This window comes from Lepidochelys olivacea (assembly GCF_965140295.1).
Source record: "Lepidochelys olivacea isolate rLepOli2 genome assembly, chromosome: 5".
Taxonomy (NCBI): domain Eukaryota; kingdom Metazoa; phylum Chordata; order Testudines; family Cheloniidae; genus Lepidochelys; species Lepidochelys olivacea.
Genome location: NC_140415.1, coordinates 135,740,351 through 135,767,270, shown reverse-complemented (window position 1 = coordinate 135,767,270; position 26,920 = coordinate 135,740,351). Strand labels below are relative to the sequence as shown.

The 26,920-nt window shown below is 48.3% G+C and overlaps 1 protein-coding gene across 2 annotated transcripts in view; it reads right to left on the bottom strand.

The window, feature by feature from the left end:
- ELP1 (elongator acetyltransferase complex subunit 1) overlaps nucleotides 1-26,920 on the bottom strand; it is a 106,612-nt gene that overhangs the window by 37,751 nt on the left and 41,941 nt on the right. For both annotated transcript variants that reach the window (XM_084628036.1, XM_084628037.1), the window contains exons 14-21: nucleotides 25,528-25,698; nucleotides 21,029-21,135; nucleotides 18,260-18,363; nucleotides 13,944-13,997; nucleotides 13,733-13,838; nucleotides 12,573-12,685; nucleotides 1,423-1,496; nucleotides 109-187 (exon numbers count right to left, since the gene is read on the bottom strand). In XM_084628036.1, the coding sequence (XP_084484162.1) occupies nucleotides 109-187; nucleotides 1,423-1,496; nucleotides 12,573-12,685; nucleotides 13,733-13,838; nucleotides 13,944-13,997; nucleotides 18,260-18,363; nucleotides 21,029-21,135; nucleotides 25,528-25,698 (808 nt within the window). The remainder of the gene's footprint in view (nucleotides 1-108; nucleotides 188-1,422; nucleotides 1,497-12,572; nucleotides 12,686-13,732; nucleotides 13,839-13,943; nucleotides 13,998-18,259; nucleotides 18,364-21,028; nucleotides 21,136-25,527; nucleotides 25,699-26,920) is intronic.

The following is a 26,920-nucleotide window of genomic DNA, read 5'->3' as shown; positions in this document are numbered from 1 at the left end:
TTGAACCCTGTTATAGTCTTAGCCTTCACAATATCCTCTGGCAAATCCCACTCTCCCTGGGAGGCAGGAAAACATGCAAGGGGAGGTAAAAGCGCAACTCAAACTTGCCTTGGGATTGTGATCATAAAGAAGGTTGAGGTTGATTCTCAGCTTCCTCATACATTCAAATGCTTCTTTAAACATGAGCCTGTTGGAAAGGGTCAAATACAGCAGGTTTTTAGAGAGGAGTGTGCACTACAATCTAATATACACAGGGAGTGAGGAGAACAGTTTCCAGACTATAAATAAACCTATATGGTTTAATTTTCACTGCCTTCCCTCTGCAAAGCAGGCTGGCTGTGCCCATGTCTAGTTCCTGTCCTGGCCCAGCCAGATATCACACTGGGTTAGTATTTAACCAGGTGTAGGCCAGTTTTAAAGAGAGTTACATTTGGGTTTAAAGATAACCGTGTATTGGTCGCAGATAGAGCTGGGCAGAGTTTTTTCCCCGTGAATAGTTTATTTGCCCAAAAATTCCTTTTCAGATGAAAAAATATTTTCTCAAACTCAGCAGTTTCAGACACCTAAATGAAAAAAATTAGAAAAAGTCCCAACAGTTCATTGACATTCTTGAAGTGAAACTTCTCAAACGTATATTTCACTTTGAAACTTCTCAAACCTATATTTCACTTTGAAACTTAGCCAGGAGTTTTTAAAAAAAATTTAACATGTAAAACACACCCAAAAGCATAACCAAAAAAAAACAAAAAAACCCACCCATTTCATTTTGGAGAGGAAAAAGTGAAAAATTTCATTTCCAGGTTTAACCCAAAATCATTTCCCCTCTGCTCAGATTTTTTGGTTCAATAGCTGAAAAGAAACAGAAAAAGAAAAAAAATCAACTATCTATTCAGCTGTAGTGTCAGGTGCTTTTCTGTTCCATTAGAACAATGACACTGAGCAAGGTTTTATTCCACGAGGCAGCCTTGTGGTCCAGGATAAGTTGTAATTATGGGGAGGGGAAGAGATGGCATTTCTCCCATTCACTCACAGTGAATCAAGATGTGACCTACATGTAATTTGCCTCTTGTTGTTCCCGTCCCCTAACCTCTACCTACTTGTCTGTCCTTCTGATCAACAAGCTCCTTGCAGCAGGGACTAAAGCACGTAGCACAAGCTATACATAAATAAGAGAAATGTTGAGATGGCTCTGCTTGTAGGTGGCAGTTACCTGGAGTGCCCAACTGCTAGAACTGGTTTGTCTCCACTTGCTAAGTCAGAACTCTTTGAGAACTCTCCCGAAGCAGTCCCCTTTCAGTCTAGCTTAATGCCGTCATTCTGCAGGTCCCGGTCAATATCCCACCAGGACAGTGCCACCCTCCTCCAGCTGCTCACACCACAGAGCCTGGGGGACGCAGGCTGATACACATTAGTGACACTCACCTGTCCAACCACTTCCGAATCTGGGCCAGAACGAGGGCTCGGTGGTGAACAGTCTCCAAGTTTCCTCTTGGCATCTAAAAAATAAATCCCAACAATAATTCCTCTTAAGTATGCTAAGAGCTCTGCACCTGAAATCCTGGTCAGGCCAGGCCAGCAATCCACAACTCCTCCTCACCCCCAATGAGGGAACGGGGGGCTTCACTTTGACTGCAAGGTGAAGGGGAGGCAGGACCTTCACTTTGAAGAAACAGTTTTACCCAATCTAAGAGATAGTGTCAATGTCTTTACAGTTCAATAAGACATCCCCCTCTCCACAAAGGCTGCAGAACTAGAAGGAACGTGACGGAGCCAAACATCACAGTGCTGTGCTAGTGAAAGAGACCCCAGAAGAAAAGTAACCCCAAGAGGAGGTTGAATCTCAAGGGAGACTCAATGCAAGCAGAGAAATGCAGGAAGCAGACCGTGTCAATGCCCAGGAGAGAGTCCAATCTCTGAAGGGTTCAGTGTCGACGATGTAAAGTGCTATCGACACTAACAGGACTGCAACAGGCAAACAGTGTTTTCCTGGAACACCCCACACTACTACTGTTGGCAAAGGCTGGAGCAGGCTCTGCCGAGTCTCTGAGGCAGGCAGCTCCTTACTCTGCCCAGACAGATAGGAGCTGGGAGTAAGTCTGTAATGAGAGGATCTAGAGCATGGGCTGAGCAGGGTCTGAGACAGGAATCCTCCAGCAGCCCAGCCTGGGAAGAAGGCCTGGGCTAGCTTTGTTCTCCTACTGGCAAGGAAGTCAAGCCCTAGGAAGGGGCAAGCTGCACAGCCATTTGAGCAAGCAGGTTTCCTCGACTTTACAGAAAGGCTTTGTCATGTGTCCGACGCATGACTCCACAGCTGCATGGCTTTTCCATAAAACTGAGAAGAGATTTAAGGGAGAAACGTGACACATGCTAATCAAGCCAGGAACTGCTTCAGGGAGCAACTTTCTCGGGCCCTGGGTTCCAGCAGCTCATTCTCATTGCTGCCAGTCTGGTCTTTACTTTTCCTTTTACTGGACACTAACAAAAACCTTTGGGACAAAGCATCATAAGAACATAAGAATGGCCAGACTGGGTCAGACCAATGGTCCCTGTAGCCCAGTATCCTGTCTTCTGACAGTTGCCAGTGCCAGATGCTTCAGAGGGAATGAACAGAACAGCGCAATTTATTGAGTGATCCATCCCCAGTCATCCAGTCCCAGCTTCTGGAAGTCTGAAGTTTAGGGATACCCAGAGCATGAAGTTGTGTCCCTGATCATCTTGGCTAAGAGCCATTGATGGACCTATCCTCCATGAACTTATCTAGTTATTTTTTGAACCTAGTGATATTTTTGGCTTTCACAAGGTCCCCTGGCAACTAGTTCCACAGGTTGACTGTGCGTTGTGTTAAAAAAGTATTTCCTTATGTTTATTTTAAGACTGATGCTTTATAATTTCATTGGGTGACTGTGAAGGGGTAAATAACACATCCTTACTCACTTCTCCACACCAGTCACGATTTTATAGAGTTGTCTTCCCTCCCCCACCCATTTAGTCGTCTCTTTTCTAATCTGAGCAGCCCCAGTCTGTTTAACCTCTCCTCCTACGGAAGCTGTTCCAGACCCTTAATCATTTTTGTTTCCCTTCTCTGTACTTTTTTTTCCAATTCTAATACATCTTTTTTGAGATGGGGCAACCAGAACTGCACTTAGTATTCAAGGTTTTATGGATTTATATAGTTGCATTGTAATATTTTCTGTCTTATTATCTATCCTTTCCTAATGGTTCCTGACATGGTTTGCTTTTCTGACTGCCGCTGCACATTGAGCAGATGTCTCAGAGAGCTATCCACAATGACTCCAAAATCTTGCTTGAGTGGCAACAACTAATTTAGACCCCATCATTTTGTTTGTAGAGCTGGATTATGTTTTCCAATGTGCATTACTTTACACTTATCAACACTGAATTTCATCTGCCATTTTGTTGCCCAGTCCCTCCTATGTAGGAGCACTCTCTGAATCCACTCAGAGCATGCTAGTTTGTTTTGGGAGAACCATGTAGGAACCAAGCTTTGAGATGAAGCATGGACAGGTTGGGAGGAAGAAATCGGCTGTGTTGATGCGATAGGAGGTTTGGAGTGAGGGGCAATGAAACTGGTGGGCGAATTGACATTCTGTTGAGGAACGGAAACCACGGTTGTCTGGGCCACTACGGTGCAATCAGAATTACCGTGGCATGATCTGTTCGTATCTTTGTCAGACCTCTGTGGAGAACAGGTATTAGGGGAAATGCATATACACCTCTACCCCAATATAACGCAGTCCTCGGGAGCCAAAAAAAATCTTACCGTCTTACAGATGAGACCGCGTTATATCAGGGTAGGGAGAGGAACCACTCCCCGCCCCAGCTCACCTCCGTGCGGCCTCCCCCTCCTCCCCTGAGTGCGCCGCCGCTGCTCCGCTTCTCTGCCCCCGCCCCTCCCCCCCCGGCTTGCGGCACCAATCAGCTGTTTGGCACGGGAAGCCTGGAAGGAAGGGGTATGGGGGGGAGAAGTGGAGCGGCGGTGGCGTGCTCAGGGGAGGAGGCAGAGGTGAGCTGTGGCGGAGGGAGGGGGGCGCAGCAAGTAAGTGGGGGGGGGCGCAGAGGAACTGCTTGTGGTAACACGAATTCGTATATAACGAAGTAAAGCAGCCCCGCTCCCAGGAGTACTGCTTTACCGCGTTATATCCGAATTCGCATTATATCAGACAGAATTATATTGGAGTAGAAGTGTAGTAAGTCCTGGTCCCATGAGATCATGAACGCATCTCCCAGGGAATGTTTGCCCAGTCCCGCTCAGGAGCAAAATGTGGGACATTTCATGTTTTTTGCAATTGTGAAAAGGTCTATGGTTGGGTAGCCCCAAATGCGGAATATGTTGCGGATGATTGTGTTGTTTATCTCCCATTCATGATCCCAGGGAAAGCGTCTGCTTAATTCGTCCGGGAAGATAGGCGGCTGATATCGGATGTTGTTTGCAAGGCACCAATTCCAGAGCTTTACAGCTTCTGTGCAAAGCGAGTGACAGCGAGCTCCTCCCTGCCTGTTCACATAGAACATGCAAGTGATGTTGTCTGTCATTATCCGTACATGTTGGTTCCGGATCAATGGGAGAAAGTGATGGCAGGCGTTGTGTATGGCTCGAAGTTCTAGGACGTTTATGCGTAGGGAGGTTTCAGTTGAAGACCACAGCCCCTGGGCTGTGTGGTGGGAAATGTGTGCACCCCACCCTGTGAGGGATGCACTGGTAGTCATTATGAGGGATAGAGCATCCTGGAGAAAGGGACTCCAGAGCAGAGGCTGGAGAGAGTCTTTGACTTGGAAAGGTATGGATAGAAGCTTGTTTAGAGTGTGTACATTTGGTCTGTAAACCGTAGCCAACCAAGCTTGGAAGCACCTCATGTGTAGTCGTGCTTTTTGACCATGAAAGTGCACGAGGCCATGTGACCTAATAGTTGTAGACAGTCTCGAGCAGTGACCTGAGGACTGTTGCGAAGTTTCGTGGCCAGTAGTTTTATGGTGCTGAAGCGGTCGAAAGGGAGAAATGCTAATCCTGTCCGGGAACTGAGGTGTGCTTCTATGAACTCCAGGTGCTGGATAGGAGATAACATGGATTTGTTTTTGTTTATTTTTAGGCCGAGGGATAGGAAGCAAGTGACAGTGAGCTGCGTGAATCGAAGCGCTTCGTCGAGCATTGTGGCTTGGAGGAGACAATCGTCGAGGTAAGGAAATATTATGACCCCTTGTCTCCTGTGGTAGGCAGTGACTATGGCTAGGAGCTTGGAAAAAACTTGGGGGCAGTGGATAGGCCAAAGGGTAGCACCCTGTATTGAAAATGTGTCAAGCCAAGGGTAAAATGAAGGAAACGTCTGTGGGCCAGATGTATAGTCACATGAAAATAGGTGTCCTGTAGGTAGAGGGCTGAAAACCAATCGCCTTCCTCCAGCGCTGGGATTATGGTGGTGAGGGTCACCATTTTGAACTTTTGCTTTTTGATAAATTTGTTGAGCCTCCTGAGGTCGAGGATCGGTCACCATCCCCCGGTTTTCTTTTCTGTTAAGAAATAATGGGAATAAAACCGTTTCCCTCTGTGTTGTTCGGGCACGAGTTCCACTGCTCCCAATTGAAGGAGGAGTTGTACTTCTTGGAGGAGCAGTTGCTCGTGAGAAGGGTCCCTTAGGAGGGATGGGGAGGGTGGGTGGATAGGAGGCAAGGATATGAAAGGGATGGAATAGCCAATTATGACGATCTTTATGATCCACTTGGTGGTGGTAATGCTTTGCCACTGGTGGGAGAATGGCCGTAGACGGTGTCCAAAACTAGAGACATGGGGCGCAACCACTGAAGTGGGAACGTTGTTTTCTATACCCTCGACCAAGGCTTCATATCTGCTTATTAGTGGGAGAGGGTTGAGATGCTGCTGAGGAATTGGGGCGGCGACGCTGGTATCTGGGTCTTTGGTGTTGCTGCTGTTGTTGCTCATGTGACCTATGGAATTGCTGGGTGCAGGCGGGGTAGCATGGGCGCTGGTAAGGTTGATATCTATATTGTCACCTTCTGGTCGTAGGGGTTTGAAGTCCTAGGGACCGGAGAGTTGCCCTGGAGTCCTCCATTGAGTGAAGTACGTCATTTGTCGTGGGGGCAAAGAGTTTGTTGCTGAAGAGACGATCTTCAATGGTACTCTGGACCTCTTGAGGAAAGGAAGAGGAAGAGAGCCATGAAGCTCGGCCCACGACAACTGCTGTAGCAGTAGATCTTGCTGCAGTATTGGCTGCATCGAGGGCCGCTTGAAGAGCAGAACATGAGATGATTTGTCCCTCGAAAACTAGAGCCATAAATTGTTGTTTCTTTTCTTCTGGAATGTCATCAGTAAAGTTCATGAATTTATTGTAATTTTTGTGGTCATATTTTGCAAGAATGGCAGTATAATTAGAGTTGGAAGGGACCTCAGGAGGTCATCTAGTCCAACCCCCTGCTCAAAGCAGGACCGATCCCCAATTTTTGCCCAAATCCCTAAATGGCCTCCTCAACGATTGAACTCACAACCCTGGATTTAGCAGGCCAATGCTCAAACCACTGAGCTATCCCTCCCCGCCAATGTGAAATTATAACATAGAAGATGCGTATACTTTACGTCCGAGCAGATCTAATCGCTTACTGTCCTTGTCGGATGGGGTGGAGTGGGGAAACTGGTGCTTGGTCTTTTGGTAGACTGCATCTACTATCAACGAGTTCGGCGCTGGGTGAGTGAAAAGGAATTCAGAGCCCTTGGAAGGGCTGAAGTACTTGCAGTCCGCTCACTTACAGGTAGGTAGGCTTGCAGCAGGAGTCTGCCAGATGGCCGTAGCAGTTTCCAAAGGGCTACGTAGAACGGTAATGCAATCCTAGAAGAAGAGGGTTGCAGGATGTCCGTTAACTCATGCTGCTGTTCAGGAACCTCCTCCAAGCTAATTCTTAACTCACTTGCAACTCTTTTCAAAAGATCTTAAAATTTTGAGAAGTCATCCGAAGATGACAGGGGAGGAGGAAGTAGGGCTTCATCAGGCGCAACAACTGGGTCTACCGGGTTGGAGACAGGTTGTGACTGATCCTCCAGTTGCGATGGTGCTGCCTGGTCCCTTACGTCAGTGGCAGATTCATCAGCTGGCGGTGGCGAGCAGGTGGTATAGCTGGCTGTGGTGGTATAGCGAGTGTGGTCTTGAGAGTAAGATGCCCATAGACTCCAATATTGCCACTGTGGTGGGAAGGGGATGGGTGGTGCCATCCAGGGGTTTACACACCACAGGGCAGGATCCTGAGAGTAGGACGAGGTGATTTTTCTGTGACCTCTATTGACTGGGGTCTGAGGATGGTGAAAACTCCCCCTGAAGACCAGCTTCCTCATCACTGGAGGAAGGCTGTCCGGACCCTGACTGAGCATTTGGAGAGAAGCAGGCATTAAGTTGGGGTGACTGCAGGATGGGTGACACCAGCAGGTCCCTTGACTGTGTAAATTGGGGTGCTGGAGCTCCTCCGTGAGGTGAGGGCTGTGCAAGAGGAATCTACTGTGAACAAAGGTTCCTCTGCACCAGTGTCTTGAGCATTGTTTCACTGCCAGTCAGCTCAGCGGGAGACGGTGCCAGCAGAGCAAGAACAGCCTGTGTGGGGGTCAGGCATGTCAGCATGTGTTGGCACCGCTTCCGTCGCAATGTTGAATGGTGCCACGAGAGAGGCAGGCAACGGGAAGCCTGAAGCCTCAGCACTGGAGCTTAGTGCTACTGCCGCAGCCGAAGGCAAGTTTCGCCCGGCGCGTCAGAAGTGCTCAGCTGGGGAAGCACCAGGAGGGAGGCTGTAGATCTGCCCGGAGAAGTCTTGTCCCGCGAAGAACTCTTTGCAGGTGAGAGGGTGCCGTTTTTTTGAAGTCTTTTTGTCTTTCTTTGAGGCGGGGGGAGGGACAGGGGCTGCGGCATGTAGCAGAGTCGGCGCCCGGGTCTGAAGCTTACCCTAAAGATTTCCGAAGGCAGAGCAGTTTTATCTCAGCTCCCTGTCCTTGCGTGCCCTGGATTTAAGTTTGCTGCAGTGGGCACATATTTGGAGGATGTGGGACTCTCCCAAACATTTTATACAATTTGAATGGCCATCCGAAAGAGGGATGACATCCTTGCAGTTATAGCAGCGCTTAAAGCCTGGGGAGCCAGGCATGTCGGAAGTAGCTGCCTCTGACAAAGGAAAAAAAAATTTTTTTTTTTGGTAGTTTTAGAGAGAGAAAAAGACAGGAAAAGTGGTATCTAAGTACTACTGGTAACAAACTAACAGGGAAGGTATACGCACGAAGGGAGAGAAAGTCTCTAACGAGTCTGCTGAGCTCAGTCTCAGGACAGAGATGGTAGAGAAGGAACTGAGGAGACTGGTCACACATGCGTACTATTAAGGTACGCTCAGAGCGCCGGGGGGGGGGGGGGGTCTGCACGTGTGCAACCGGCACGAGTACTGCTGTAAAGATCTCTGAGCGAAGGCGCAGGGACGCACCAACACCTGGAGTGGAGCGCCCAATCTCGAGTCCTTTACTTAATACATGAACTTGTCTGTTCTTTCATTAAAGTGATTCAACTCCTCAAAGCAGAGGCCCTGGAGGTGTTCTGGACCTCCCTAGGAAATCCTGACAATTGTAGACAAGAATCCCTTCTCATGAGATTCTGCAAGCTGTGTCTGCTGAATCCACTATGGCCTGTAGAGTGATTTTTGCCACTAGCTTCCCCTCCTCTTTGCAGATCTTAAATTGGGCTCTGACCTCCATGGGAAGCCTCCCCATAAAGTCTGCAAGCTTGGAATAGTTATTAAAATCATATTTTCCTAAAAAAGCCTAGTAGTTAGCAATACAAAATTGCAGGCCTGCAGAGACGATGACCTTTCTCCCCAGGAGGTCCAATCTCTTTGAACCCTTGTCAGTCAGTGTGTTCACTTGATAGTGTGACCTGGCCCTTTCCTTAGCTGCCTGTACCACCAGTGAGTTGGGGCTGGGGTGGGAGAACAAATTCAGCTCCTTTGGTGGGGATGAAATATCTTCTGTTGGCTCTCTTCGGTGTGGGGGCATAAGATGCCATATCACTCCGGATGGCTCTAGGATGGCCTCATTAACTGGGAGGGCCACCTTACTCGGTCCCTCCGGTTGCAGGATATCCAAGAGCAAGTGTTGAGGGCCCTGGACCTCCTCCAGTGGGATCTGGATGTCATCGACAACTCTTTGCAGTAGCTCCTGGTACTATGGTCGTCCACCAGAGATGGAGAGGACAGAGCGATGGCTTTGTCCAAGGATGAAGGAGAGACAACTATTAGAATCTGCAGGTTCTGATCAATGTCTTCCTCCACATACGCTGATGGATCCCTAAGGCGGCCCTGAATGCCTGCCCATGGACCCCAATGAAGCCAGAAGGAGGGGTCAGTCAGCTGTAAGGTACCCAAAGAAATCACTACCAGCAGTTCCTGGGGAAGCCGTATCCGGAGGGATACTGAGTGTGACTCCTTGAATGCCTGTCATGACTCAACCGTCTCCCTGCAGATAGTCTGAAAACTGCTTCTCCAGCAGTGGTGAGGTCATCTGTACTGGAGCACTCCTGCCGAAGGGCTGTAAGTGGGATGGCTCCTGGGACACCAGAGTAGCATCCTTCTCTGGTGTAGTAATATCCCTCGAGAGGGCTAGGCTGGAGAAGCAAGGAGACTGAGGATGAGGTAAGACTATATCCTCCAGTGTTGTGTAAGTCTCCATATGCCCCAAGTGCCAGCAGTCAAGTCTGATGGAACCAGTGCATCCCTGGAAGCCCGGTGGTCCTTGGACAAATTAGATGGTATCAATGATAAGTGTAGGCCTTGCTGAAGCCCTAAGCACAACTAATAGTATGGACCAAAGACTGTGAACCAGAGTAGGCCTGGCCTCAGCACAATCACAACACACTAGATATTAGCTAAAATAAGCACATTCCTGAGAGGATGGTATAAGAACATCCAGATGTCTCAAGTAACTGTGTAAACACATTCCCAAGAGATGGTACAGGAACCCACCGACTCCTCCTATGATAAGGATGGGATGACAGGATAATGGAGGAGGATGTTTTGTTCAAACTAGCAGGTACAAGAACAAGGGTGGCAACTAACAACATCTGGAGTGTGACACATAACTTGTTTGTATCGATGTATAAAAGAAGAAGTCAGAGGAGGGGCATCTTTGTATCGGCAGAGGGGAAAGCATCCTGTTAGGCTGACGGAGCCTTGTCACAGGCATACATTTGTTAGTGTCCGGTGACCTGGTGGTCAGGGTGCTAGTACTCTGTTTTGCTGACAATGAACCTGGATGAGCACCTTTGCCACCAAACCAAGCCTGTGGACTCGCTCTATGAAAACATCGAGGCCGGCTGAATCCACATGCTGCATGTCTCCTAACGCAGTAAACACCAGAGCCCCAAGAATAGCAGCATTAACAACTCTGCAGAGCCAGCAACGCTCCACAGCGCTAATAGCTCACAGACAGAACCGGCGGATGCCATTCCTTACGCTTTGATACTGGGGTGATCATTAGAATCAGTGGATCATTTTTTATTTATTTTACAAAAAAAGCTAGGAAGAATAAACACTATTTATAATTGTCTTTACAGGTGCTACAAATAGTTGAGGGAGGACATCCAGGAGAGGACACAGGATTCCAACTCAGATCATGGAGCCATAAGGACCTGGAGAGGCATGGGTCTCTTGGCAGAAGCATGAAGAGATGTGTGTGGGGGCCAATGGACACTGCTTGAAAGAGTTCCTGGACTCGGTTGCATGCATACCCCCCTGTGGGACCAACACTCAAAGAACTTACCTCTTATCCCATGACTGCCTACTTTGCTTAAGAACTCTTGGTGTGGGTCCTTGTCAAAGGCTTTCTGAAAGTCCAAATACACTATGTCCACTGCATCACCCTTGTCCACATTTGTTAACCTTCTCAAAGAATTCTAATACGTTGGTGAGGCATGATTTCCCTTCACAAACGCAGCTTTGACTCTTCCACAACACACTGTTCATCTATGGGTCTGGTGATTCCATTCTTTACATTCATTTGCCCAGTACCGAAGTTCAGCTTACCATCCTGCAATTGCTCGTATCGCCCCTGGAGCCTCTTTTAAAAGTCAGTGTCACATTAGCTGTCCTCCAGTCCAGAAGCTGATTCAAGCAATAGGTTATATATTACAGTTAGCAGTTCTGCAATTTTATATTTGAGTTCCTTCAGAACTCTTGGGTGAATATCACCTGATCTTGGTCACTTATTTTTTCTCAGTTTGTTCCAAAACCTTCTCTACTGACACCTCAATCTGAAACAGCTTCTCAGCTTTGACACCTAAGAATGGCTCAGGTGTGAGACTCTTCCTTGCATCTTCTGCAGTGAAGATGGATGCAAAGAAATCATTTTGTTTTTTGGCTTCCTTGAGTGCTCCTTTAGCATCTCGATCGTCCAGTGGCCCCAGCGGATTGTTTAACTGGCTTCCTGCTTCTGATGCACTTAAAAAAAAATTGCTGTTAGTTTGTGTGTCTTTTGCATGTTGTTCTTTGAATTCTTTTGCGGCTGCCTAATTACACTTTTACACTTGCCAGAGTTTAAGCTCCTTTCTAGTTTCCTCAGTAGGATCTGACTTCCAATTTTTGAAAGATGCCTTTTTGTCTCTAACCACCTCATTTACCTAGTTTAGCCATGGCAGCCTTTTTTGGTCCTTGACTCTTTTTTATTTGGGGTATACATGTAGTTTGAACCTCTATTATGGTGTTTTTTAAAAAAGTTTCCATGCAGTTTGCAGGCATCTCACTCGTGACTGACTGTTCCTTTTAATTTCCCTTTAACTAGCCTCCTCATTTTTGTGTACTTCCCCTTTCTGAAGTATTAAAACAGGCAGGCAGGGGCAAGAGCATACGAAGCACACGGGACGGAGGGTATAAAGGCAAATGGGGGGGGGCATGTGCGCTTGGAACACACAACAGATGGTGTCAAAGCAGGTGGGCAGGGCGAGAGCATGAAGCACAGGACAGATTCATTTTCATGCAAATGAAGTCAAGAGACCATCTACCTCCCAGTCACATGGGGCTGGAGCTCAGGAGCGCTCACACCCAGCAGAATGGCAGAGGTTTGGAGGGGGGAGGGGGGAATTTACCATCGTCAATGGGTAAAAACCTGGCCCTCAGTGTGGGTGTTCACCTTCCTGAAGCAGGGCCTTTACTACAGACAATAGGCACCAAGAGATCACCCTCTGACCCGGTGATTTATTGAGGTGCTTCAGTGTCACCGAGACCAGCCACTGAAGCCTTATTTATTTGAAACTCCCTCATTTCTGTCTGGACCCTCTCCTGCCCGGGGCTCCGAGAGAGGCAGCATGAGCTGTAATGCTTAGGATACAGTGGGATCAGCATCTACAGTTCCGCATGTTTGTGAGTGGTGATCCCATAGCCTGGAAAGCAACAGCAGTTGTTACACGGAACTTGACAATGTATAGCTCAGCTAGCTACTATCCTCTCCGAACAGCTGGGTGCTGCGTTACAGTGGGGCTTCCCCAGCGTGGGCTAACACATGGTGCTGCAGCAGTACCATGATAGCTGACCTGCAGGATGAGCTTGGTGTCCTGGGGTACAACGGTGACTATGCGGGAGCCTCGCTCCACCTTGCGAAGTGTCTCGTTGGGAGTAGAGGAGCTGCTGAAGCCTGCCTGCAGAACTGAGAATGGCAGAGGTATCAGCAAGGGTATGGTAAGTCCCAACATACAGTGCAACTTCCCCAGCCCAGCCGCAGGGTGTCTGCCGAGTTCCTGCTGGGAACCCACCCATTATTAGGGATGTTCTAGTAGTGCCTCCGGGCATCAGTCAGCTTCAGAGTCCCACTGTGCCAAGCACCATCACGCAGACTGGAGGAGACAGCCACTGCCTGAGTCCAGACACCAGGCAGAGACACACACATGAGCAGCTGCTAGCAGCACCGAACATGGACATTGCCATTCTTCCTCATCCTCCTGCTCCTCCACAACACCCCCAAGCTTCCCATGTCCAGGTGCCAGTCAGATGCTGCCCAGCATGGTTCACCCGGGGATCCCTTCCACCCTACGTGTCCCCCACCGGGAGCATCCAGCCTTGTTCTGGGAGGTGAAGGCAAAGCCTGTCAAAGAGGACAAGAGGTGGCTCCCACCAACTGACTGCTTCCCCTGCAGGTGGCCCACACAGCCAGTCCTGTCCCCAGCCGCTTCTGCTCCTGGGGGCACCCTGCACGGTCAGTCCTGCCCGCAGCCGCTTCTCCTCCTGGGGGCCAGGCAGGCGACCTGCACAGTCAGTCCTGTCCCCAACCGCTTCTCCTCGGGGCCAGGCAGGCAGGCAGCCTGCATGCCCAGTCTTGCCCCCAGCTGCTTCCCCTCTTTCTGCAGGCCAAGGCACAGTGATTTCAAGTGTCCTTTGGTCACTCCTGTTATATCACAGATCAAAGACAATTTGTGGAGAGTAAGCTACTCCTCCCTGTGCTAGGGAGAGCTGGGAAGTGAGGGAGGGAGCTCCCAGAAGTGGATAAAGAGCCCCCACAGTCACAGCCCATGAGAAGATATAGGGAATTCACTGGCACCAATCAGGAGCAGCCACTCTGGACAATCAAGAAGTGGCACCATGGCCACAACAGGGGGCCTTGGAAGCAAGCTTATCTAGGTTCCATCACAAGGGCAGAGGGCCCAGGAAGCAAACAGTAAGGCCAATTACATACCAAAGGCCATATCTGAATGTTTACCTTTCAATGATGTGTCCCTCAAAGATACACACTGGCAGGCGTGGGAGTGGGTGGTCACCAGCAAAAACTCATCATATATGGCAAATGAGGTAATGTTGGAAGCCACCTGTGGAAAGTGAATCCAATGAAATCTCTGAGCACCAGCATCAGCAGATGAAATCTAATAATCTCACACCGACAAGTGAAACCGCATCAAAACAAGCTTTGGTACCTCCACATCATTAATGAAAAAACGGCATCTCTCAGTCAGACCCAGGATGGCCTCCTATAATGAAAAGGATGGACAATTACAATACGTTACAGCATTGGTTTAGTGGCACCATTGTTATAACTGAGATGGGTCTTTGCTATACGCCCATTACTTTTAGACTGTCAGATTTCCAAGGGGACTGGAATGCCTCATGCTTATTTTCAACACACCAGTGCAGTATTGAAGAAAGTTGGGTAGGAATTTGTTTGATCACTGAGAACTCAATGTAAAATGTGTTTACTTGCTTTAAAAAAAAAAAAAAAAAAAGGGGGTCTCCAGACCCTTGCAGTTGGAAACTCAACAACATCTTTCCACTGAAAGCTTCAAACTTGACCTAGGTGGCATCCTTGATAAGGAACAGCACTCTTGCCATCTCTGAATAACTCTGGTAGGGCAACAACAGCTAATGTCTTGAAAGCCACCAGACCCAGCTGTGCAGTGCGCATTGTTTTACTTAGCTTGTAAGCACCCCAAGGCCCTCCATGCGGCAGCATGGAAACAGGACATTGGGAGCCCACTATAGTAGAGACCAGTGTGTGGATTTGGAGATGAGATTAACATACAGTTTCTAAAAAGGAAGTGAACTGGAAAAATAAAACCAAACCATAATAATCATTGAATGCAACAATTAATGACAGCCCTGACAGGAAGTATAAGAAAGACAAGATGGATGAGGTAATATCTTTTATTGGACCAACGTTGGTGGGTGAGAGAGAGAAGCTTCTGAGCCACACAGAGCTCTTCTTCAGGTCAGGGAAAGGTACTCTGAACATCACACCTAAATGTAAGGTGGAACAGATAGTTTAGCATCATTAGTTAGCACATATTCTAAGGGACCATTCAAGGTGAAATGACTAACACCTCTGCAGTCATATGACAAAAAGAGTCGTGTCAGAGTGTTACAGATTGTTGTAATAAACCATGAATCCAGTCTCTCTCTCTTCAGGCCATGAATTTTAGTGTCTAGCAGAGTAATGAATTTAAGCTCCCAGGCTTGTCTTTTGAAAGTGTCGTGCAGGTTTCCTTTGAGGATTAGGATGGGTAAATCAGATACAGAGTGATCGCTTTCTGTCCCAATATTCCTTCAGTAAGGACTTGGCTATACTTGCAAGTTAGAGTGCACTAAATCAGCCCCGGGCGCCCTAACTCCTGAGATGTCCACACTGGCAAGGCACGTATAGCGCCTGGACTCTGCAGCTGGAACGCTCCTGGTAATCCACCTCCACGAGAAACATAACGCTTGCTGCACCCCAGCTGAAACGCCCGGGTGTCAGTGTGGACGACGTGTTGCATTACTGCGCTGTGACTGGCTTCCGGAAACGACTTTAGGGGATTATGGGACAAGCGGCCACTCTTGTAATTGTTTTGAACTCGGCTGCAGGCATGCGGATATCCCCTTTCAAAGCTCTGTGACAGCTGGCTGCTTATCTGCTCTGAGACAAAGCAAACCATTACTGTGGAATGCTGCTGCTGTGAGTGAGAGAGAGCAGGGAGGGGCAGGCGGAAGGGGGTCTGCTGCTGTCTGAACTTACAAGATAGCATGCTGACACGCTCTCTGCCCCCCAAAACACAGTCTCCCCCCCACACACACCCCCTGTCACACTCCACCACCACCCCCATTTGAAAAGAACACTGCCGCCATTTGCACACTGGGATTGCAAGTGCTGCTAATGTGGCCATGACAGCGCACTTGCCGCTGACAGTGTAAACCCACGGCAGTGTTTTCCCTGCTGCGGTCTCCGAAGGCTGGTTAATTCCCAGCGCTCTACATCTGCAAGTGTAGCCAAGCCCTAAGAGTGCTGTGAGGGGTCTGCCTGGGTGCTTTTGTTTGTGTATTTTGGGTTGGGTTGGGTTCAGGTCCAACTGTGATGACTACCTTAACGAGGCAAACCGACATCTCTCCAACACCACCTACAGTACTAAAAAGAACTCAAAGGTCACCCCACATCACATATTTACCCTGGAACTTAAGGATATAATCAAATCCTTCCCCAAACAACTCCAAGAGAAGTTTTACAAATCCATCCTCCATGAACCCACAGCAGGGACCTTCTACATGCTTCCCAAGATACACAAACAAAGGAACCCAGCCAGTCCCATCATATCTGACCACGACACTTACTTATCGGGACTCCTAGAAACCATTCTCAAACCACTCACCACACAAAGGGCCAGCTTCCTCCAGGACACAACTGACTTCCTCCACAAACTCTGCATTATTAACAACCTCCTTCAGAACACCACCCTCAACCTCACAGATGTCACCTCCTTATATACCAATATCCCTTACAATGACAGCATAGCTGCCTGCCTCAAATATTTACAAGACAACGGACAACCCTCAGATCTCCACCCCAACCACATCCATTTCATCCTCATCCACAAGAGCAAACACTTTGTCCAAACCATGGGAGCAGCTCTGGATACTAGGATGGCTCCTCAATATGCTAATATCCTTTGCATGGCCACATTGAAGATGATTTTCTGGAGAAATGCATCACAAAACCAATGCTATACCTGAGATACATCCATGATATTTTCATCCTTTGGACAGACGGCTTAAACTCCCTCATACATTTCCACCACAACTTCAACAACCACCCCTCATCCATTCAACTCTCTTTGGAACACTCCCACACCAGCATCAGCTTCCTGGACACCAAAATCAGCTTCAACAATGGAACCCTACAGGCAACAATATGCAAGAAACCCACGGATCAACACACATGCTGCATATATTCTGTAACCACACCAAGAAATCTGTTATCTACAGCCAGCCATTTAGATACTGCAAAATATGCTTCAGGGAGAAAGTTCAGATTACACACCTTAATACCACCTTCACCAAACAAGGACACTCCACCAGAGAAGTAGATCGCATCATGGAATGAGCCACCCAAATACCCTGAGAGAACCTGCTTCAACACAGAAATAAAGCCCACTCTGACCACCAGCCCCGAGTTGTCACCTACCATCCTATGCTGGAACCCATATGGGTATCATCAAACTACAACCCATACTTAATTGGGACCCCATCTGGAGACAAATCTTTCCTGAATCCCCACTTCTGGCCTTCAAACAACCCCCCAGCCTCTCCAAGCTCACCATCAGAAGTATGCTCCCCACAGACCAGGTCACACCAACACCACACTCTACCAGAACAGATGAAAAACCTGCCAACATATCTCCACTGTTACTATGATCAACACCTCCCACAAAACACCTTTCAAGAGCCATAGACGTTACACATGCCTATCACAAGTCAATATGTGGTGTACCTCATCCAGAGCACTAAATGCCCCAGTAACAACTATGTGGGTGAAACCAGATGGACTAGAATAAACTCACCACACTCTAGAATAAACTCACACAGTAAAGTGATAAAAGACAAAACCACCCTCTCACCTGTGGGTGAGCACTTTTCACAAAGTGATCACTCTATCTCTGACCTATCAGTCCTCATCCTAACAGGACACCTACACACCACTTTCAACAGACGAGCCTGGGAGCTTAAATTCATAACTCTGCTAAACACTAAAAATCATGGCCTGAACAGAGACACTGGATTTACGGCTTATTACACAAACTATAATCCACTACCCCCACCTTTTTGTCCTATGGCTGCAGAGGTGTTAACGGGCCACTCTACCTTGACTGGTCCCTTAGAATTTGTGCTAACTACTTATGCTAAACAACCTGTTCCACCTGGCATTTAGCTGTGATGCTCGGCGCACCTTTCCCAAAACTGAAGAATAGCTCTTTGTGGCTTGAAAGTTTGTCTCTCTCACCAACAGAAGTTTGTCCAATAAAAGATATTACCTCCCCCACCTTGTCTCTCTAATATCCAGGGACTGACACAACTACACTGTATACAGGAAGTGTAACAAGTCAGATCCCACAATCCTGTTCAGATGTATTAAGCGTTTAATGTCATAAAAAATATTGACAAGTACTGCATGTTCACATAGTGCAGAGCTACAGTTGCCATGGGGACCTACCATCTGAACATCCCTTCATTTAAGTCTCCATATTAATGCAGGGTTTTCCATAATAATGCTGGATTTTGTGCATTATAAACCATCAGACATTCTCTGGGCAAGGCATGGCATATGCTGGTCACACACAGCTCGCTCTGCAGGCACTAAGGAGGAGAACGCAACGCTAAGGAACGTTTCTAGACCTTGTCCTCCCGAGGCTCAGTCCTCCTGGCCCACATGGTAGGTGTTTGGGACTAATTTTCCAGAACTAGGTGCTGAACCCACTAGCAGTTCACTTACTTCTCCACCAATCACGGCCAGTGCAGTCTGCACACATGGAGAAGGGAATCGCACAGCAGAGCCACTGCGGCTCGTCCAAGGTTCGAGGGCTGGAGTGGGAGCCTCTGAAGATTAACACAGACGATTACGGCTATTTTCCAATTTGGCTGACAAAACAAACATTACACCTACACAAACATGCCCCGTTGTCACACGTGCCTCATAAAAACAGCATAGGTGTGTTTACAGCAGAATGTACTTGTATAGAGTACAAGCGCAAGATATGAAACAGAACGGAGCTTGGAGACCATTTGAGCCCTGCATATAGCAAGTGTAACAAAGGGGGAATTTTCAATAGGATATGTATATAAATCTTAAGTATGCCTCAGTTTCCCTCTGTACTTTGCATTGCTACCCACTAGGGGTAAAAGCATTGTGTCTCCTCTTGGTGAAGAACAGCAGACATGAGGTGTGCAGGTCACCTTGCCATGTGGGGTGCACACATCAAGTAACTGCCTGGAACCTGCTGAAACTGACCCACATCAATGGAGAATCCAAAAGAGACAATGGGAAGCTCCAATTACCAGAATGTTCACACCTAGCAAATGACCAGAAAGGAGATTTTCCCACACCTCTCAGCAGGGAAGCCAAGCCAAGGCCCCAAAATGAGAACAAAGGGAAAGGTGCCAGACGGCAGAGTGAAGTGCTCCCTTTGAAGAGACACAGGGCTCTCACCTGGGACTGAGGAAGGGTCAGAGAGAGAGAGAGAGAGAGTGAATGCACACGAGCAAGCCTGGAATGGAGGCCATAGTGGCTTGGCTGGCTGATGGTACTGTGTTAGCCAGATGGACTAGGTCTTAACTTTTATTGCTCTGTGCTAATCTAAGGACTTCCGATGCCATGTTTCAGTTGAATACCAAACACTACTCTTTGCAGGGCCGGCCTTAGTGAAAATGGTGCCCTGGGCAAACTTGTATTTTGGCGCCCCCCTTCCCCTCCCATCATCACCCCTGGCTCCTATGGCTCCCTGAGCTCCCACCACCACCTCCAGGCCATTATCTATACTTCATATGGAATGTCCACAGGAAAGCCCATTCAATGTATATCGGTGTCTCCCATGGTCCATTGTGAGTTAAGTGTCCCTAGATGAGCCACTTACTTTGACTAGTCCCTTTAAGATGTGCTGGCTAACTACCTTGTGGGCGTTACCCCAGGAGCAAACATTTGAAATACAGGTATAGAGCCAATACTCATAACTTCAAATACAAAAATGATACATGCATACAAATAGCATAAACATATTCAGCAAATCATAGCCTTTTCATAGACATCTTACATGCCACGTTTTGTACAAGATTTGCTGCAAATATATAACAGTGGTTGCAACAATGATCGACATGGTCATGTTTTAATCAGATAACGTCACAATGAGTAACTGCTACAACTAGCAAATTCCTAGGCCACTGTGAGCAGAAGGGCAGAAGTAAGGGTGGCATGGAATATGGTGTATTGTCACACTTACTTCTGTGCTGCTGCAGTGGCTTGTGGTGCCTGGCGGTTGGCCTGCACATCAAGGCAGGCTTCACACTGTCACGTGGGGGCTGCATCTTGCCAGAGCCCTCAGCCCTCCTGGCTCACCATGAGCATTTTTACAGGAAGTACCAAGCAGTAATAACAACAATAATAATAATACACGAGAGAAAGAGAGAGAGAGAGACAGACAGAGAGGGTGAGTGAGTGAGTGTGTGTCAGTCAATCTGTGTTCGGGGACTGTGAGAGGCAGAGAGTATGGGGGTGTGAGAGCTTGTGTGTGTGTGTGTTAGGGAAGTCAGAGAGACCGTGAGAGCACTGTCACTTTAAGTCCCTGCTCCCTTCCTGCTGGGCCCCCAATTCCCTCACACGTGAAAGTTTTGCTCCTCCTGCCCCAGGCCTGAGACCAAAAGGCTGGGCTGGGGCAGAGCCGGAGCCCTCAGCTGAGGAGTGAGTGAGGGGACAGGGAGAAGCCCGCCGACCCAGCGCAGGGGAGGGACTGGAGAAGAGAGGAGTCTGACCACAGCCAGCCAGGGGAAGCCCGAGCCCCTTGTGGCGCCCCCCTGGCTACGGTGCTCTGGGTGTGGGCCCCGTTTGCCTGGCCCTATCTGTATGGAAAAGGCTGCCTGGTGTCACTGCAAATACTTGAGGAGGTTCATTGATCCCTGAAGAGCGTACAGGTCTCTACCAGGAGTCTCTCTCAGTTGGACTTTCTGGGCAGAGCTCATAACGTGAACAGGAGTGCTGGAGCCCAGGGGCTCAGTCTCGGAGGTGGTGATGCTCCGGGGCCTACCCTGAAGGGAGAGTGGGACCCCTTAGGGGTCTGGCACACTGAAGGAAGGGGTTCCTCCAAGGAACTATTTAACATCTGGGGCACAGCATAATCCCTGCAGATCCATGACAGCAGCTGGGAGAGGGTGGTGGGGTCTATGGGCTCAGTCGAACATTTGTTACATTAGGGATAAAGAGGCAAAAGTCACTGAGTCCCCAATACCACATTGGTCTTTCGAAAGCCACTGAGCTTGGCCTTTCATTTCAAAACACAGCTATGGCTATTCTTTTCTTCAAAAATTAGATACATTCAGATACAAATCAGTACTTTAACGAAGTCCAAAGAGCCAAGTAATGCGAAAAGCATCATCATGGACATGCAAGTCCATGCACGTTCTTATACTCTAACTGGCTAGTTAAACCTCAGGACAGTTCCACAACAGTAATCAGTTCCCAAATCAGCCATCTTGACGGGGATCTTACACTCACCACAGAGGTACTTCAGTATCCGCCCATCAGCTAGCTGCAGAGCTACTGCACTGGTCTTCGGATTATAGCACAGGCTGATCACATCCCCATCCACAGGCACAGACAAACTAGAAAAAGTTACACCAGAGAGAATGTTACAATGCTACAGTGGATACGCATCCGGTGCACCACACACGCCTCTACGTTGAATGGGGAGGGAAGGGAGAGGCGAGCGGACGCTGTTTCTGGTAGTGCTAGTTGGAGGTGAATGGATAGATAACACGTTAGTCTCCATAACTGCTCTCTGCAGAGGGATGTTAAACGTGCACCAATTCAATTAATACTGTGAAGAAGAGTAAAAGTCCTGGCCCCAGTCCCCCACTGGCTTGGGACACGTGCCTGCCAGCAACACTTCACTGAGATCATGGTGCACTAAAGGACTCACTCTCATCATGAGTCTTGGGATGTACACATGGGCATGTGTAACCCCCCTTCCCAGATGGCCAGAGAGCCTGCAAAGCCCACAGCTCTTGCACAGTCAGGCACAACTCAAACATGGTTCAGACCTGTCTACGTCACAGGACTGCAACATGTGGGGCACTGCCAGGTTTTAGTGGGCCCCCAAAGAAATGGATTTCTACAGCACACGTGGGTGTGTCTGCCTATGCTTCAGCCCAATACCCTTTGAATCTAGGAGCTTTACTAGGAAGAGAACTCAGGCTAACCCCATCAGCAGGCAATGGGCACCACTACAAAACATGGAGCTTTCCCAGCAAGGTACCTGGGGCTCACTGAGAGGCGCCTGGAGCATGCTGGGGAGGCAGAGGGGGTTGCAGCTATAATCCTCTCATTGGTCAAAAGGAGTCATTACTAACTTTTATAGTAGCTTGAGTTTTTTTAGATGTTTCGTCCCTACAGGTGCTTAACAATGCACCTGGGCGCTCTCAAATGGAGAATGCAAAGCAGTGGCCATGGTCCCGCGCTTGTGCAAAGCAGCACCTTGTGTCCCCACACGAGGGCATGTAAGGAGACACAGACCTATTACCAACTGGTTCCTTCTTGACTGTGAAGCGGGGCCTCCACAGCTGAGGGGGAGGAAGACAGGAGGTGGAGCACTCGCAGGGACAATACACTGTAAGTTAAGTAAGCTCTCTGGGTATATGTCCCTATGAGTGCTCCCCCATCAGAGACTCCCAAGAAGTAATTCAATGAGAGGTGGGTGCTCAGGAGGCAAGTCTAAGATGGTTTGGAAGTCTGTGAGACCAAAGGCAGTATCATCCCTGGAAGGAGGAATAGCAGCATAATGCTTGGTAAAGGTATGGATGGAAGACCAAGTCGCAGCACTACAAATTTCTTATACAGGAATATCCCTCAGTAGAGCTACAGAAGTAGACAGAGCTCTGGTGGAGTGTGCTGTCACGCTGCAGGGGGGTTGCATCCCAGTCTCTCTGTTCAGGCCATGATTTTTAGCAGATGTAACAGGAGGAAGCAGACCCCACTGGGGCTAGAGATTGCTGCATTAGAAGGACCTTGAATCTAGCTCCTCTATCCATCCATGATCTGCCCGTATGTACCTTACCTGTAGACAGGATGTGGGCATCTCCAAGGCAGCATGTCACTATGGGGAAAAGACCTGTGGCAGGTCTGGCGGGGCTTAAACCCCAAGGCCTTTGGCATAACCCAGGAGGTGGCAAGCCAAAGTAAAAGAGGAGAGAAGGGATTAGCTCCCTTCTAATCACTACTATAAAATAAACTAATTAGAACAAAATAACTAAGAAATAGAGAAATTGAAAGACTAATGGAATACTGAGAAAAGGCTGGAAGCTGTAGAATCAGCTGGATGCGCAATCGCGCTGTCTTAAGCTGCAGGCAGTTGAGAAGGAACTGCATGGCGGCTGGTCCTTATATGCCCTTGTCAGGAGGCATGAGGTGCTGCTTTGTGCAAGCATAGGCCCACAGACACCGCTTTGCATTCTCGGGTTGAGCGTGCACAGGTACTCCTATGGTGGAGCACCCATAGGTACAGATACTCAGAAAAGCAGCAGATATTCGGATCAAGCAGCCACTGCATTTTACTGCCCCCAAGTGGTATAGTTAATTCGGGTGGCTCAGCTGCCTCCCTGGCATGAGCAGTGGGGACTCTCAAGTCCAGTGGTCCCCATCCTTTCTGTGGGAATAGCACATTCCTATTCCCAGAAGACTGTGGCAGGCGCCAGACACCCCGCTGCTGACATGCCGCCAAGAAGCGGCAGCGGAAAGAAGTGTCCCCGCGGAAATGCCGCCGAGAAATGGCAACTCTTCTCGGTGGCATTTCGGCAGGTGGTTCTCCGCCGGCCTCGCTCGGCAGTGGCATTTCGGTGGCATGGTGTCTTGCGGGCGCACACAACTGCTCCGGCAGGCACCACTGCACCCACGGGCACCACGTTGGGGACCCCTGCTCAAGTCGCTTGGACAGGCCACAGAACCCATTACAAACTACCAGCTGGGTTTCAGAGTAGCAGCCGTGTTAGTCTGTATCTGCAAAAAGAACAGGAGGACTTGTGGCACCTTAGAGACTAACCAATTTATTTGAGCATAAGCTTTCGTGAGCTACGGCTCACTTCATCGGACGCATTCAGTGGAAAATACAGTGGGGAGATTTATATACACAGAGAACATGAAAAGATGAAGTGAGCTGTAGCTCACGAAAGCTTATGCTCAAATAAACCTAAAGTGCCAAAAGTCCTCCTTCTCTTTTTACCAGCTGGGTGTGGCAGCAATGGAAGATCTCTTGGCTATTCCCAGAGTGGGGTAAAGCTCAGGGCTGAGGGGAGATGCTGAACTGGCATCCCTGAAGAGCCAAGTCCCCTGTTTAGCTTCTTGTATCTGTGCCCCGAACGGGTCTGGCCCTGACCCAGTGGGAACTCCCCTGGGAGATGCATGACACCACCTTGTGCCCCATGCTCATTCAACAGCATCTCTGTCGAGACCCCAGTAACGTGCTGGCCTATGGGCAGAAGCCCCACATGGACTCTTGTATTACAGAGCCATTTCCAGCACTCCTGTCGCTGCAGCACACAAGTATCCAATCTGATGTGACACCTTTTGCTAAGAAATCCCCACGATTCAGAAATTCAGCCACAACAAGACAACTGCAGGGAGGAGCCTAACAGCACCCAGAGTTTACAGGATGCACCGGCTCACCAGCAGGAGCCAGCGAGCGCACGTACCACAAGCCCATCCCAGGCCCCTAGAGCATAAGGACATAAAGAAGGGCCAGACTGGGTCAGACTAAAGGTCCGTCTAGCCCAGTACCCTGTCGTCCAACGGTGGCCAATGCCAGGTGCCCCAGAGGGAATGAACAGAACAGGCAATCATCAAGTGATCCATCCCATTGCCCATTCCCAGCTTCTGGCAAACAGAGGCTAGGGGCACCATCCCTGCCCATCTTGGCTAATAGCCATTGATGGACCTATCCTGCATGAATTGATCTAGTTCTTTTTTGAACCCTATTATAGTCTTGGCCTTCACAACATCCTCTGGCAAGGACTTCCACAGGTTGACTACGCATTGTGTGAAAAAACATTTCCTTTCGTTTGTTTTAAACCTGTTGCCTAGTAATTTCATTGGGTTTCCCCTAGTTCTTGTGTTATGAGGACTAAATAACACTTCCTTATTTACTTTCTCCACACCAGTCATGATTTTATAGACCTCGATCATATCCCCCCTTAGTCGTCTCTTTTCCAAACTGAAAAGTCCCAGTCTTATTAATCTCTCCTCATATGGCAGCCATTTCATACCCCTATTTTTGTTGCCCTTTGCTGAACCTTTTCCAATTCCAATATATCTTTTTTGAGATGGGTCGAACACATCTGCACACAGTATTCAAGATGTGGGCGTACCATGGGTTTATTTCAATGCAATATGATATTTTATATCTTATTATCTATCCCTTTCTTGATGATTCCCAACATTCTGTGAGCTGTTTTAACTGCTGCTGCACATTGAGTGGATGTTTTCAGAGAACTATCCACGACTCCAAGATCTCTTTCTTGAGTGGTAACAGCTAATTTGGACCCCATCATTTTATATGAATAGTTGGGATTATGTTTTCCAATGTGCATTACTTTGCATTTATCAACACTGAATTTCATCTGCCATTTTGTTGCCTAGTCACACAGTTTTGTGAAATCCTTTTGTAGCTCTTCGCAGTCTCCTTGGGATTTAACTATCTTGAGTAGTTTTGTATCATCTGCGAATTTTGCTGCTTCACTGTTACCCCTTTTCCCAGATCATTTATGAATATGTTGAACAGGACTGGTGCCAATAGAGACCACTGGGGGACACCACCATTTACCTCTCTCCATTCTGAAAACTGACCATTTATTCCTACCCTTCGTTTCCTATCTTTTAACCAGTTACCAATCCATGAGAGGACCTTCCCTCTTATCCCGTGACAGCTTAGAGGCCTTTATTCATTTCTAGAATCGCGTGAAAGTTTTCATAAGCAGCACAAGGAGTGTAAAGCTCCTTTCCAGTACCGGAGATGTAGGCACCCTCCCTCTGCCTCAGGACCTCCTGTCAGATGGTGGATGACGGAGTGCGTGGCAAGCTGCCCCTGGCTGACTGCCAAGAAGGTGTCGTCCTGCAGCCAAGTGAAAAGCCGCAACGCTAGTGGGTTCACCTGCTTGCTGCCGCCGCACACCTCAACTCTGTACGATTGAAAGAGAGAGAAATTGAGAGTCAGTGTGCCCGTCACACCCACCATCGCTTCCTGGAGAAGAGGGCGACCCTGGCACTCCGGTCAGCAAGGGGATAGAAAAGGTTACTAAACTGTTCTGTAACTGTTGTTTTTCCAGACGGGTTGCACATGTTCATTCCGCGTCAGGGTTTGGTGCGCCCAGCGTGCGGCATTGGAGATTTTTCCCTTAGCAGTACCTGTTGGAACAATGCACGTGCCCTCTGCCACCTTGTGCTGCTGAGCGATAGTATAAAGGGCAGAGCCACCCCTGACTCCCCATAGCTCCTTCTTACTTGGCAGACAGTGCTATACAGGGTAGGGGGATGGGACATGGAATGGACATGTGCAGCGCATCTCGAACAAGAGTTACAGAACAGGTTATTGCCATTTTTCTTCTCTGAGTGATTGTGCATATCCATTCCACTTCAAGTGATGCACATTTGGTGAATTCAAGTGATGAATTCAGAGGTGGGGTTGGAGTCTGTCTGACCAGGGATTGTACAACTACACCTCCAAACCTGGCATTGTATCTAGAACATTGAGATATGGCATAATGAGATGCTAATATATGTACGGATGACCAAGTTGCAGCTATATAAATGTCCTGTATAGGCACCTGAGTTAGATAAACTTCAGAAGCTGTGTGCTCTCTCATTAAGTGTGCTACCATGCTACTTGGCAGAGTCACACTGGCAATGTGATAGCACAAACAGGAAATCCATGACAAGATTCTCTGAGTTGAGGCTGGAGTACCCTTCAACCTGTCCACGACTGCCATAAACAGCTATGAGAATGATCTAGTTCTGTCCAAGTGAAAAGCTAATGCTCTCCTGACATCCAATATATGGGCACAAAGCTTAGGAAAGAAGGCTGGTAAGTATATTGCCTAATTAGTTTCTCACTTGATGTCACTTTGGTCAGAAACTTAGGATATGGACATAAATATACTCTTAAAAGTATCCTTTTAAAAAATATATACGGTGGGTCAGATACCAGGGCTTGAAATTTTCCTACTCGCCTTGCGGCAGTAATTGCCACCAAAAAAGGCACTTTTGTTGAAAGATGAAGCGACAAACAGGTAGCCAGCGGTTCAAAGGGCAGACTTTGTTAACATCAGATTTAAATCTAAAGGAGCGATACAATCCTCTACTTGGGAATGATAACCAAGCCAGACTCTTCAAGAATCGGAGGGA